At 39.3% G+C, this 13,907-nt stretch overlaps 2 protein-coding genes across 3 annotated transcripts; one reads left to right on the forward strand and one right to left on the reverse strand.

Annotated features, from left to right (window-relative positions):
- Positions 1–383: 383 nt before the first annotated feature.
- Positions 384–9,004, forward strand: LOC118218036 (ankyrin repeat domain-containing protein 1-like). 2 transcript variants are annotated; one of them, XM_035400392.1, is made up of 10 exons: positions 384–511; positions 772–853; positions 6,053–6,226; positions 6,679–6,804; positions 6,998–7,105; positions 7,213–7,311; positions 7,543–7,641; positions 7,768–7,866; positions 7,983–8,081; positions 8,601–9,004. In XM_035400392.1, the coding sequence occupies exons 1-10, from the start codon at positions 480–482 to the stop codon at positions 8,682–8,684; spliced, it is 1,002 nt and encodes a 333-aa protein (XP_035256283.1). In that variant the 5' UTR covers positions 384–479; the 3' UTR covers positions 8,685–9,004. The 2 variants fall into 2 exon arrangements, with proteins under 2 accessions (XP_035256283.1, XP_035256293.1); XM_035400402.1 differs by lacking the exons at positions 384–511; positions 772–853 and adding an exon at positions 4,940–5,029 and having other exon boundaries at positions 8,601–9,003.
- A 167-nt stretch (positions 9,005–9,171) lies between these two features.
- Positions 9,172–13,842, reverse strand: rpp30 (ribonuclease P/MRP 30 subunit). Its single transcript, XM_035400415.1, has 11 exons — positions 13,711–13,842; positions 13,131–13,186; positions 12,872–12,928; positions 12,720–12,785; positions 12,568–12,636; positions 12,370–12,459; positions 11,874–11,990; positions 11,758–11,787; positions 11,454–11,491; positions 10,742–10,821; positions 9,172–10,307 (listed from the first exon to the last, which is right to left on the reverse strand). The coding sequence occupies exons 1-11, from the start codon at positions 13,799–13,801 to the stop codon at positions 10,189–10,191; spliced, it is 813 nt and encodes a 270-aa protein (XP_035256306.1). The 5' UTR covers positions 13,802–13,842; the 3' UTR covers positions 9,172–10,188.
- Between the last annotated feature and the right edge of the window lie 65 nt (positions 13,843–13,907).

A 13,907-nucleotide genomic window follows, 5' to 3' on the forward strand; every position in this document is an offset into this window, starting at 1 on the left:
AAAGAATGCGTAACAAAATGCACAATTACTACATAATACTGGTATTACAGTTACACTGTGTTTTTACATGACCTGTAGAGCTTAAGCTGTCAATGCATACTTTATTTAGATTCTATGACTTTATTTTGCAATGATTATGAATATAAAGTTTGTATCTTACAAAGATTTCTTGCTAAATCTACTTCAGTTGCACTTGGTTCCTCTTAGGCATGTAGCCATATTAATACCAGCCTGGCCAAAGAGGGCAACTGGCCATCCCCTCACCAGCAACTCATGTCAAGCCAAAAAAAGTCCTGACACTGAAAATTGTTGGGTGGGAGAAAGGAATCTGACACTGAACCTTGCCACAATCGAAGTCTCAGATTGTCCATAATGAGCACACACAGGGTTCACACTCTGGAGCACAACCTTGCTGACCATTCAGAGGGACATCGTTTCCAAAGAGCAGTCATTACCCTGAACACTGTTCCAAGCCAACCATGAGCCAAGGGTCCAGCATGGAACTGCAGAGGTAAAGAAAGCACATTCGTATTTTTTTCTGCAAGAAATAACTGATCTGGACTATTTAATGTACCATTTGTTGCGTTCAGAGATTCAAAGGTAAACATTAAGTACAGTTTTTGGATTTTCCTTGAGGAACCATTGAAACACTTAAGGAAGACTTGCATGACACTAATGCCATATCTCTCAAACCCATCACAGCAAAGAGCTGTCAGATTACTTATAAATGAACTCGGTGGTTTGCACATTTGCCCTTGCTTTGTGTCTCAGGTCTGACATGGCTTCTCCTGAGACTGACTTATACGATTGGGACTCCCAGTCTGATGATGAAGATGCGATCAGTTTTGTCATGGTAGGTAACTTTCCTTCCTACAGTGGAATTTTATTGTAGCAAATGAGGTATCAAATAACACTTTATTGTAGACTGGTAGTGGTATGTGCTGTGCATCATTACTCTGTACTTACTACACAGTTGTTGCTTTACTGCTCTGTTGTTGCTTCTGTTGTGGAGCAAAGGTTTAGTGTTTATGTACATTTATAGACTGTGAAATTGTTCATGTGATTCTGTTAGAATAATGCAGAGCTCTCTCTCTCACTAATTGTTGAAATTTTATTTTTATCAGGAACCACATACCAAAAGAAATGTTAACATCTTTCGTATGATAATTAGTTTTTTCCCTTCGTTTTCATTTAAATAATTTCTGCAAAAACAAATGGAACATTCTCTATTATTCACCAACAAGCACTACCTGTATATTTTGTAAGAATATTGGTGGAGAAAATCAAATGAACACCAAACAAAAACACAGACCGCCCATTTTGCTTGTGAGCACATACACCAGGGTCTATCAGTGGGTTAAGGTTTCTTCAGGCATGCAGAAAGAGTGTACCACTGCTCAGTGTCTAAATAACCCTACAAACAGTCATGACTAGTTCCCAATGTGAAGGTCCTGAGTTTTTTTGTTTATATTGGCCTATCTGTATCACTTGTCAGAGGTCTTTGCAGTGGAGTTGTATTTTAAGGATACTATCCAAGCTCAGACTGCAGTGCCTAATAGCTAATAGAAGCCAAAGTGACTAATTTATGTTTCCTGTTTTGTTGAATGGGGCCTACTGTGATGCAAAACTCTTTTTCTGTTCATCCTTGTTTAATGACGGTGACGATAAAAAGTTTAACGTCACGTCAAATTTTGAAAACTTCCTGTTAGGTTAATGAGTGTTTATTAGTCTATTTTTAACTATCAACAAAAGCCACCCCCACCCCCCCTCCCTCACACACACACACACACACACACACACACACAAACACACACACACACAAACATACATATCACACATGCACACACACACATCACACACACACATACAAATTGACACAAATATATCAAACATACACACTCATATCCATATAAGCACACATATTTGTACACACACCTACCATGCACATGCACACAGAGCAATAAGTGCCAACGTTTGTGTCGTTGAGATTTTCAGGAAGCTGTTATACCTCCTCACTGCTCCCCTGAGCCTGGGGAGGGGTCATAACAGGCTGATGACATCATGATATTTTAACACGTGCAGCTATTCCTGGGCTCTGCAGGTGGGGGTGGAGCAGATTTTGGTGAATAAATTCCTACATTTCTTACACCCACCGCGGTCTCACCACACAGCCTCTTTCATCCCCTCTGTCATTGCCCCTCCCAACCTGGGATCGGGGGCTTATGGGTTATTTTTAAGTGTGTGCAAGGATCCATTCCATGCTGTGGATATTTGAATTGAATCCACTTTTTCCCATAGTCACTGCTCTGCATTTCCCCATTGTTTCCCATTTTTTACTCACAAAGCCATATAAATCTCTGAGTTGTCTGAGTAGTGCATGCAGTGCAGTGCCCAATTGCAGATATGAAAAAGGAAGCTTGGAACAACCAGGCAAATTGATTCACTGAAATGGGGTGGGGGCACAAGCATTAGAAAATTCCAAAAAGAGTCAGCAATTCCCTCAGCTCTTTCTGGAGAGTGGAGAAGGCACATTTGCCCCCAAGCGCAAGCTAAGACGCTAAGCTCTCAGCTGACGTGCGGCAAACGGAGTCGTGAAAGTTTAAGGCGAGATCCGCGTGCCTCGCCCATGTAGATGCATTACAAAGGGGGCTGCAGCTGTCTGGGTCAACCCTGAGCTTTTCGGTGACATGGTTATTTGTTTTTCTACCATCTGAACTATTTGCCACCACGTGAGGGCAGCTGGAGGCCTGCGCCACTAAATCACCCATGAACCTCTGCTCGCGGCTCTGGCCCCCTGCGCAGCCATTGACTAAGGTTATTGGGGTGACTATATTAGGTCTATATGGCGCCTTTTAAAGCCTCGATCCCAGCAAGCCCTCGTCTGTGTGGATACCAGTAGTGCCAACTGACGCCTCCGAGCCGATGTTTGGATGCTGCTAATATTTCAATTTATTTTTTCATCAGGATAGTACACACATACAAGCAAACACATACAGTATTCTATTTATATATTCGGGAATTGAATTTATATATTCAGAGTTACATTTATATATTCAGAAATTGTATTTATATATTCGGGAATTGAATTTATATATTCAGAGTATTTGAGGGAGTCAGAATGGGAATTTAGCCACGACACAGGGGAACTCTTTAATGACCACTGTTAGACAGGACCTTGGTTTAACGTTTCATCTGAAAGACGGCATCTCCAACAGCCCTGTCACTGCACTGGGGCATTGGGGTTTATTTGATCAGAGGGAAGATTGCCCCCTGCTGGCCCACCTACACCACTTCCCTGAGCAACTTAGTTTTTTCCAGGTGGTCTACAATCCAAGTACTAACCAAGCCCACCCTTGCTGAGCTTGAGCCATTCAGCAGGAGCAGGGTGCATGGTGGTATGGCCGCTGGTAAGCCCCTTGTTTGGATTTTGTCACTGCCTTTTTTTTCTTTTCTTTTTTCTCATTGACACAACTCTGGTCTCAGCCTCCAAAGGCAATCAAAAGCCTTGAATCAAGGCTAGATACTGAACACTTTAGTGCCTGCTTTACTTAAACTACCGGCCAAAGCTGTTCAGCTACATGTTGTCTAAAAGAAAAACTTAAGGCAAATAAGATTTCAGTCACATCCACCACCCTCCCACCCCTCCACCTTCCACTTTACAAAATGATTTCATAGACTTCCAATAATTAGTTTAATTGTAATTTAAGCCGAATGAGACTATTTTGAGGAAAGTCATCTAAAATTATTTTTGAAGTGAAACTCATCCTTGTGGTTTAATACTTTTGGACTGTACTGTATATATCAGTGGTAACCAACTCTGTTCGTGGAAACATATATATATAAAGTGCCCTCCAACATTATACAGACTGTAAGAAGGCTGTATACACTAGACTGCATAGAAAAGGAGTTATACTGAATGTTCAAAAAATGGGAAAATATTTTTATTTTATGCTAATACATTCACTCAAAGAAAAATATTTTATTTTACTATATATATGTTTAGTTAACAATGTGGATGAACAGGTATCTGTCCCAGAAAGATTTGTGCAAAATCTAAGCACTTGGAATTGTGTATCTGTACTGTAGTATAGTAATATCTTCAGTGTCAAGGCGAGACACAAATTTAAGGTCTTAATATATCATGTCACTTAAAAATTCTGACCCCTTAGGCCCACTCATAATGGATTTCCTTATCTACAGTTTTTATGAGCAAAAGTCTGAACTTGTTCAAAATGGCAGCTGACACATGCTGATGTGACGAAATAGTATCATTATTTGATTTATTACTGGCGCTGTTAAAACCAGTTCAAGGCAATCATTTTTTAATTACCACCAAAGGACTGAATGTGAAAACAGAAACATTAGAAGAAGTAACCAGTAAACATGGTCATTACCATTCGAAGGGATTAGCTTACTGAGGAGAAACAACCGACCAATGATGGTAATGAATCGAAATTTACTGTAGGCAGTGCTTTTCATTTATAAATAGTTGCGCGAGGATGAGGTAAGCCTCCCGTGTCACTGCGTCCTGTTTTATCCCGGAGCTATGCTGAGCGGTATCCTGCACATCAATGCTGAGTGTCAGCTGTTTCTGGTAAACGTGAGGCATGGACGGGGGGCGGGGGTCCTGCATTGCTGGACTCTGCAGTCATTATGCGCGGCAGCCTGGTGCTTTCAGTGAGCGTCCGGTTTCAGCAGAATGCCTGGCGCTGCCGGGACGACGAATGTTCAAAAGGCATCTCGCCACTCTACGTTTTTTTTTTTCTTTGGTAAAACCTGGTGACATCAGATCATGCAAGGCTACATGCCTGCCAAATGTGTCAGGGCACCTTGCGCCACATTTGGGGGTGGGCCATCCACCCAGGTTGAAACGTGACCTCCTTTTTTTTGCCGCCCCAAACACATATAAGTGATGCAGGATCAGGCCATTAACAGAGCAGTATTGACACTGGTCACAGTTTGGGACTTGAACCTCTTCAGTGGACTACTACACAATACAGACATGGGGATGCTAAGTGTTGAAGAGCTGGTAGGTTTCCTAATTCAGTAGACTTCTTGTCCTGTGATTTTTATGAATTCACATTGACAAACTTAGGTATTACTGCTTTAAGTATTCATAACGAAACGTGGCTTGATCTCATGCATTTTGCTTAACAGTATTTGTCCTAATGGCCATGAAATGTAAACGTAGTTTGAATGTGAGGTATGGTCAATTAGGATTAACATATTTATGCTGAAAAATTGTTATTGTATGTTTTGATAGCATATATTTGCTTAGATTTATAGGTTCAAAGTTCAGGACAGTGAGATGTGAAATCGAGTTTCATAAAAGCAATTTTATTTTAATGGATATTCCCTACATTTTTCCTCAAATGACACTGTATTATGTCACTAGGGCAGTACTGTTAGTAATCACTGATATTCACCAGGGAGGCAAACTCAAAACAGAGGTGGTGCTGTATTTCTGAGTGTTATTCAACATAACATTACAGCATTGTGAACTTATTCCCAGTTCGAGGAAGCACTAGGAGACAAATGCTGGTAGTCCTGTGAACTAAACAAACAAACGGCAGACAAAAAGGACTTTTTAACAAAGAGCATTCATAAAATAATCACCACATCACTAACAAATCATCCTCAATCAGCACTTACATATATACATACACATTCACCTATCAATATACAGCAGATTATTACATTGCTGTACCAGTATTTAGTGGACGCTCTTATCCAGACTATCCATAACGTTTTGCATAGTATCCATTTATACAACTGAATATACACTGAAGCAATTTAGGTTAAGTAAATTCGTTGGAGAGCACAACAGCAGTGTCCTACCTGGGAATCGAACCTGCAAACTGTGGGTTACAATTCCAGTTCCTAAATCTTTATACTGCCACAATAAAAGTAATGTCAGATGCTCTCTAGTTAATGGTGCTCCCTCTGCCTATAACTGAGAGATAGCTAGTCAGAACACAGCTCTGATGTCTAGGGAATAGAATAGCACCATCCCTCACAGAGGCATAAGATTGCTTTTTCTGTTGCGTTGAAGGTTACCGGCAAGAAATGTGAGCACAAGGAGCATGGACAGTGCTTTCCAGAGCAGTCTCCGGAGGGGGAGTACGAGACGGCCGTCACCCAGGAGAAGCAGGACGATCTGAGATCGCACACAGGACTGCGGCCCACCTCGGTCTGCGACCATGAGGTCACCCCCAGAACATTAAACGTGAGCTCCGTTTCAGTCTCTGTCTCAGCTTACTTCACGGAATCTAAAAAATGGGGTCAATTCAATACACCTTACTACATTTAGCCGTAGCAAAGCCTAAGACGACACTGATAGTCATTTTAAGCATTAGGCATTTTTTTCATCATCTTCTTTAGCCCCAGTTTACACTTTACTTTTTTGTTTCAAATAGAAATAAAATCTAAATGTTGTTCAACTTACAATTGCCTAAATGTTTTGTGGTAATGCTACACATGGATTGTTTGCAGTTGATTTTAATTAACTCTACTGTATATAAGACAACCTCAGTTGAGGAGACGGACAAGGCTAAATAAACCAACATAGCTATCACAAAGGGGTAAAAATTAAACTTGCACTCTCATATATCACAGCTTGTATGTTAAAATAGTTCATTGACATTACAGTCGTTTTTGTATGTTCCTGGCTTTTTGCAGGTCGACAAAGCTGGCCGTCTGAAACTTGAGACTGTGGAAGACCTCTACAACATTTTGCAGCTGAAGAAGAGGAAGAGAGTGAAGAGGGTGCCAGTTCAGCAGACTGTACCTATCCCAGAGGTCGTGGTAAGGATCGTTTCCCTGCCAAACACTTGTGGATCAATCACGGCAAAACCAGCATGTGGATCTTACTGAGCGAAACCCCTCCTTTATATATAAAAAAGTTTCATTCAAGACAGAAAGGGAAGAGATTGCCAGTTAACAGTGGGAGACCTGAAATGTTACGAGATGCATAAATCGTCCTTTTTGGCGTTTTCAGCCTGATGTAGTGGATGAGCTGACATTCCTGAGCGCGGCTGCGGACAACAAACTGCCGGTGGTTGAGAAGTACCTGGAGAACGGTGGAGATCTCAACGTCACCGACAACGTGAGCACCTGACCGACTTACCGGCCCCCCATCACACAGCGGCTGAAATGGAAACCCCTGAAACGTATGATTTGAACGCCTGACCTTTTCCCTTTTTCCTCACGCAGTTTAATCGCACGGCGCTGCACAAAGCCTGCTCCCAGGGCCACGTGGAGATCGTGCAGAAACTCCTGGAGGCCGGGGCTTCCACTGAGAGCAAAGACAAGGTGCATTATGGGAAAAATATATTGTTAGTCTGAATATTCGTTTAAATGAATCATAATAGCACAATGTCCTCAATGGCTCATTCGGAATAAAAGGAATTAAGGCAATATTCCAAATTCCAAAACACAATGGTATCAGATTGATTTGGATAGGATAAGGTTATATACTCTTATTTTCCCTGCCACAAGTCTCTAATCTTTCTTCCCCACCCCCGGCCCACTCTTCGCTCACAGCTGGATTCAACAGCCGTACACTGGGCATGTCGGGGAGGAAGTCTGCCGGTGCTGGAGCTACTGCTAAACCACAACGCCAACCTCAGTGCCAGGGACAAGGTAGGAGGGGAGCGCACTGCTCTATGAGCCAGTCATGCTGCGCTGTGACAGAACAAATTAAATTCTTTGTTTGGCCCGTAGTGCAGTTGTGTAATAAAATTAAATTTTGTGTTTGGTGTCCTGCAGTTGCGCAGCACCCCCTTACACGTGGCGGTGAGGACTGGGCACTTTGAATGCGCCGAGCATCTCATCCACTGTGGCGCGGACATTAACTCCAAAGATGTGGTAAGTAAGCTATTCAAACACCTCTGACAGCAGTTTTTAAAACGTTTGCTTAGACGAACAATCTGACTGAGAAAACACTGGTGTACAATTCTGGAATTATCTCTCTGTCCACTCAGGAGGGGGATACGCCTATGCACGAAGCTGTAAGAACAAACCGATTCAAACTGATCCAACTACTGCTGATCTCTGGAGCAAACATGAATCTGAAGAATTTCGTAAGTCTGATCTTGCCATCTCATTTCACACAATGCGCATGCTACTTTTGAAACTCATCATAATCTTCACAGTCACTTGCATATAGATTACACTAATGATAACAAGCCAAGGGTCTTTTTTTTTTTTACGCATGATGAAAAATTTGGATTCTTTTCTCACTCACCCTTAAGTGTTAATGTCGTACAGAGCCTCTAGTTCAGCGGTGTCAAACTCCAGGCGGGCCGCAGTGACTGATTGGCTTTCAGTGTTTAATTAATTTGACTCATTGACTGACTAAAGAGACCACACACCTTGTTCTCGGGGCCTTAATTGGCTGCTTATTGAAAGGAAACCACAAATACCTGCAGACTCTGCTGCCCTGGAGTTGGACATCCCTGCTCTACCTGGTGAGCACAGTGCCACCTAGAGGCAGTAAAATAATGACAGAGGTAGTAAAAATACATAATTGTGAACTGTGAATTGCACGAGTGAAGGTAAAATCAGTGTTTACAATATTGTTGGTTTTTTTTCTGACGCAGGAGGGAAAGACTCCAATGGAGAACGTTCTACAGTGGCAGAACGGGGCTAAAACCATTCTTTGTAACTTCAAGGAAGAGAATTAGTCCAATTACAAATATTTTAAAATGTATTGTCAGGAGGTATGCCATTTCAGGAACAAAATGTGCTCCTGTAAACGTTGTGCTCCAAAGCTTTTTTTATTGGACATCTACTCGAGTGGATGACAGAGAGCTTAAGAGTATGTCAACACAATATTCACACATGTGAAGTTGTGTAGCAATTTGTCAGACCTTCATTTTATGGAAAAAGTGGAAAATGACTTTCTGTCATAGTTGTGTCCATTGAAGTAATGGGGTAAAGGTGATGTGTTAAGTTACCAGTTTTGGTAGACTGCAGGGAAGGAATGATGAACGACCTTGATTTACAATTAAGATTCAGAACCCCATTTAGGGGCTGTGTTCCTTCAAAGCGAGGAAAGGGGAATGTAATGTTAGTTTTTGTTAGGATTCAGAGAGAAAGACATTGCAAAACATGTTAACATGGAAAATGTGAACCTACTGATAGAAAATATACTAAGAGTCACAAAAGCCATATTGTGGTCCCAGGTTTAATGCTTGGAAATGAATGTTGAGAAAGGAATACCACACCATCTCCACTGAAAAATACTGCACTTCTTGCAAAAAAAGAGGAAAAATTTCATTTTTATGTAGAAACATAAAGCACATGCTGTGGTTGTGTTACTCGAGAGAGAGGTAAACATTATGGCAGTGCTAAGAGATATCAGGAAGGGAATGCTTAACAATTTCATTTGACACTTGTTAGCATTTCTATTGATGATTTGTTTTTGTTTGGTGTTTCATGCGATAATTTAAAAAAAACAGTAGTATGCTTGGCTGAAATCAAATTACTTTTATATACAGACATTGCAGGATTTAACTGTTATTTTAAATGTCACATGCACATGCCAAAGGTATCTCTAAACAAGAAAGGTGACATGTGCCAGCCAGGTGTGTTTAAAATAGATTTTTGTGTGATATCTTCCATAAGAAAGAGCATTAAGTTTGAATGCACTTACTGAATTTATTGTATCTTTTTTACTTGATGTGAATTTTATATGTACATTTTTTCAACTTTTTCTTCCAATTGTAAAATATCTAACAGCCTCAGAGTTTTAATAAGTATATTTGACTGTTTTCAAAAATAAAAATTAAATTAAACCACTGCATACTTCAGTTACGCTATCATTCAAAAGTTGCATGTATATTTCCAATCGTGTATTTGTGATTATAAACTCAAAATAGCAAGAGGACAATCTATGTACAAGTAAAGTCAATTTACACAATTCAAAGTCACTGGGAAAACAAATCATTTAAAATGTGCTAAATAGAACTTAATTAGAGTCTGGGTCTGATTCAATCCAATTACACAGCTGTTCACATTTTCAAATTTTTTAATTGAGTGTGGCTTTATTCCACCAGAAAGACTGCATTTATTCAGAAAAAATCCTAAGAAGTCATGTGAACATTAAACCAAAGGTTAATGACAAACAGCTTTATGACTGGACTGAAGCAAACCCTAATCGCAGACATTCATCCACTCAATGACAGGCTACATGGCTTCTGTTTTCATTCTTTTTGAAGCTGGGGCCTCCTCTTCCTCCTGCCCTTCTGTAGTGGGCTGGGTCTTTTTCACAGTGTGGATAATTCCAAGAGCTGTCTTTCTGGTTTCTGTAATGACATTGCAGTACGTTAGCTTGACCATAGTCACTAGCTGCATCTAAAACATTCCATGCGCTCAACCACATTTTATACATGCAACTTTTTTTCCTTAGTTAATCACTTGGTACTAGATATGGCAGAAACAACTTGTTTCATATTTACAATTTTAGACTAAAACATAGCCAAGTCAATCACACATCCTGAATCCAATTGAACATGCGTTTCACTTGCTGAAGACAAGACTGAGAACTTTGTAGAACTTAATTGCATTCACCCAAATTATGTGGACAACAGTGCCAGACCTGGCTAACAACATTCCAAGACCAGCGAGAGAAAGTGCACCATCATTAATGTTAATGTACGTAACTTATGCCAACTCAGAACCATAGCACAAATCATAGAATCATATAGCCAACATTCATATAAAAAAAGGCTTACTGTACCTCCATGCAAAAGGACAGCTCGACAGTTGGTAGAAACTGCAGCTTTGGCGTCTCCTTCAGACAGACCGAACAGTAGTCCCCTGAATTCTTAATTCAGGATCACAGTAACGGCAAACCTGGGACTTTTCACGTTCATCAACACCATACAACTGCAAATATTTTTCATGATGTTAGATAATATTAATTTTTTTTTCATTAAACTTGAACAGCTACACTCAAATATCAAATGCTGCCACCTCCATTCAAAATCATCTACTTTCATTGCTAACCATAACCATTATTATTAGTATTATCCCAGTTATAATACACATTGAATAACAACACTGAACAACATCATGTCCCAGACTATTTTGTGATAGCTCTACATACATTAAATCTTTTATTTTAACTAGTCCAACATGAAAATAACTCTGCCCCTGTTTACATTAATATGATTATTCTATTTCAGGAAAAGTTAATAATATCATACCCAACTTGTTTAACTACCCCATGTGTTCAATAGCTTCAAATTTGGAACACTGGCCTATACACTCATATGTTATTCTGGAGTAGCTATTTAAAGCATTTTACACAATATGATTTTTCAAAAACAATAATAGACTGAAATTAGAATATTAATGTGTACAGTATGTAAGCAAACCTTATATTTACAGATCAAACTACTGAGGAACAGGAATGAATTTCAAACACAAAAGCACACCAAGAAGGATACAGATTAGCGATGTCATATGGTCCTCTTAACTCAAGGGGCTGAAGAAACGAGCATAAACATTGTCACTTTGATGAGAAAACAAGAACTTCAATGGCACGTTTTAGGCAGAAAAATGCAATAACGTCTATGAGTCTCTTCATATTTAAGAAGACAATGAAATTCTCTAGACTCTAATTTTGACATGAGTGAAATACCAGAAGACAAAAGGAATGTTGCATACTATTAAAATACTTGATTTTCTGGGTATACAAGACAATGTTGTGTAAAGTCTTGTTGGAGAAAATTTTAAGGCATCAGATCTCACCTTTTCTGCCCCACTGGATACAATAACATTCTGTTAAAGAGGAAAAACTGGTATTAAAGCATTGTCAAAAATATGGAATGGACATAAAAGTGAAATTAACCTGCAGGACTGATTACCTTTCCTTTGCATGTCTCCATTAGACTGAGTGCATTTGAGATGGTGTATCTTCTCATGGTGGAATCTTTAATAGCAGCCACATAACTGATCTCAAAGAACACTCCTCTGTCAATTGCCTATGAAACACATATGGACATGCTTTTATTTGAGCATCAAGAATCCACCATGTTCTTATGCATACATTGCAGTTCGACAAGTACAGCATTTAGAGAAAAATCAACTCCTGAGTGAACTAAAAAAACTTTTGTCAATGTTGTACTTATTTAAAAAAATAAAAATATGTACTTGGAGTTGTTCCTTGTGGGGCATTCTATCTCACATTACATAGAATTTTAAGTGCATTGCACATCCCTTACAACCACTTGCAATGATATACAAGAACAAAGCAAACACATTCAATAAAAATCACACATTACACCAAAACACTGTCTCCACGCTGCTCTAATATGATTTTCACAATTTGAACTTAAATGTAAAATCTATTCATGTTCTTACACCATTTACTGGAGGTCGTTTGAAGTAAAAGGGTTGCTTTTCTGTCACAGCAATACAGATGATGTCAACATCAAAGGACATGCAGGCTGCCTGTTGAAAAATGTGGAGACAAACATGTGGTTCAAGGTCATTTCACAGATAAAATGACATGTTTCCTGAAGTGAAACACCCTCTCTTGAAGAGCAAAGTTTAACTCACATGAAACAACTTCTCCGTTTTGGGGAACACAGCAACTATGTCATACAACTTGAACTCATTGGTTGTCCTCTGGAAAAAACGTCACACTGATTAGTAAATACCAGAATCAACTTTTCAACGGACAAGTTGCATTGAAATCTTGGTTTACTTACAAAGTGAGATGCTTCAGAAACCATCAAGGTCAACCGGTTCAGAACTTTAATTGGCCTGGATTTACCCTAAATGACAAAGAAGCATAAGACATATTAAGATATGGATTGAAACTGTTAAATGTATTACTTATGCAATGACAACAAACCATTACCTGCACAATTGGGAATTGATCAAACAGTTCAGAAACACATTTCGGTTTTCCAACTTCCTGTAATCATAAAAACACTCATTGAACTGTGATGGCAAATGTATCATTGAACTCTAGCATATGTGCACAAGGGCATATAACTACTCACCCCTGGCCCAACCAAACACTTAACACCCAATCCATTAAATTACTTTAATTCCTTGGCCTCTTTCTAAACGTTATACAGTAGTCTTCTTAATATGGCTGGAAACTGGACACATACCTGTTTCTTTTGTTGAAAGTCAACCACGTGATTGATAGCAACTGTGGAATATCCAACTAAAACACAAATAATTCAGAGTGTAATACAATATATGATCAAGACCGCATATTTTATTAAATGATATAAACACATGTAATAATTTAAATGCAGAAGGCTTCCTTGGCAATATTCTGCTTCTGTTAGATACGTTGGATTGCTTTATTTCATAGCAGTATCTAATCAACAAGCAGCAGCCTGTTAAGATGTAAACAGGAGAACTGGTGCTCTAAGCAGCTAAATAGAATTAAACAGGCATAAAGTTAAATATAGCTAATTGCATTTATTATGACTATTATTATTTCTATTATTCTTTCTTACTATACAAAAAAATAAAAAAATAAAATTAAATGTACTTTCATGAATCTTGTAAACTGGATATAACTGAGCATTCTAAACTGCAGTTAGCAAGCAATCCTATTGCTAGCAACTGGGACAAGCAGTATGTATTAGAAGAGCTGACCAATAATCGACATTAGTTTTATTTAATTTCTGGCGCTGTGATATTTGGGATATAACTGCACGTATTGACAGCGATACTCACGATGGGCGGCGGTTTCAATAATGTTCTGAAGTCTTTTCTTATCTGCAGTATAGCTGATGTTTAAATCTATGAACGCAGCCATGTTGGACATGTGGTTGTTGGCCTAACTGTGTTGTCACTACTAGACTGCGATGTACAATGGGAATTGTAGTCAAATGGTCTAAACAGGCTTCCGGTTCCATGAGCCATTGCGGAAC

This window comes from Anguilla anguilla, chromosome 2 (genome assembly GCF_013347855.1).
Source record: "Anguilla anguilla isolate fAngAng1 chromosome 2, fAngAng1.pri, whole genome shotgun sequence".
Classification (NCBI taxonomy): Eukaryota; Metazoa; Chordata; class Actinopteri; order Anguilliformes; family Anguillidae; genus Anguilla; species Anguilla anguilla.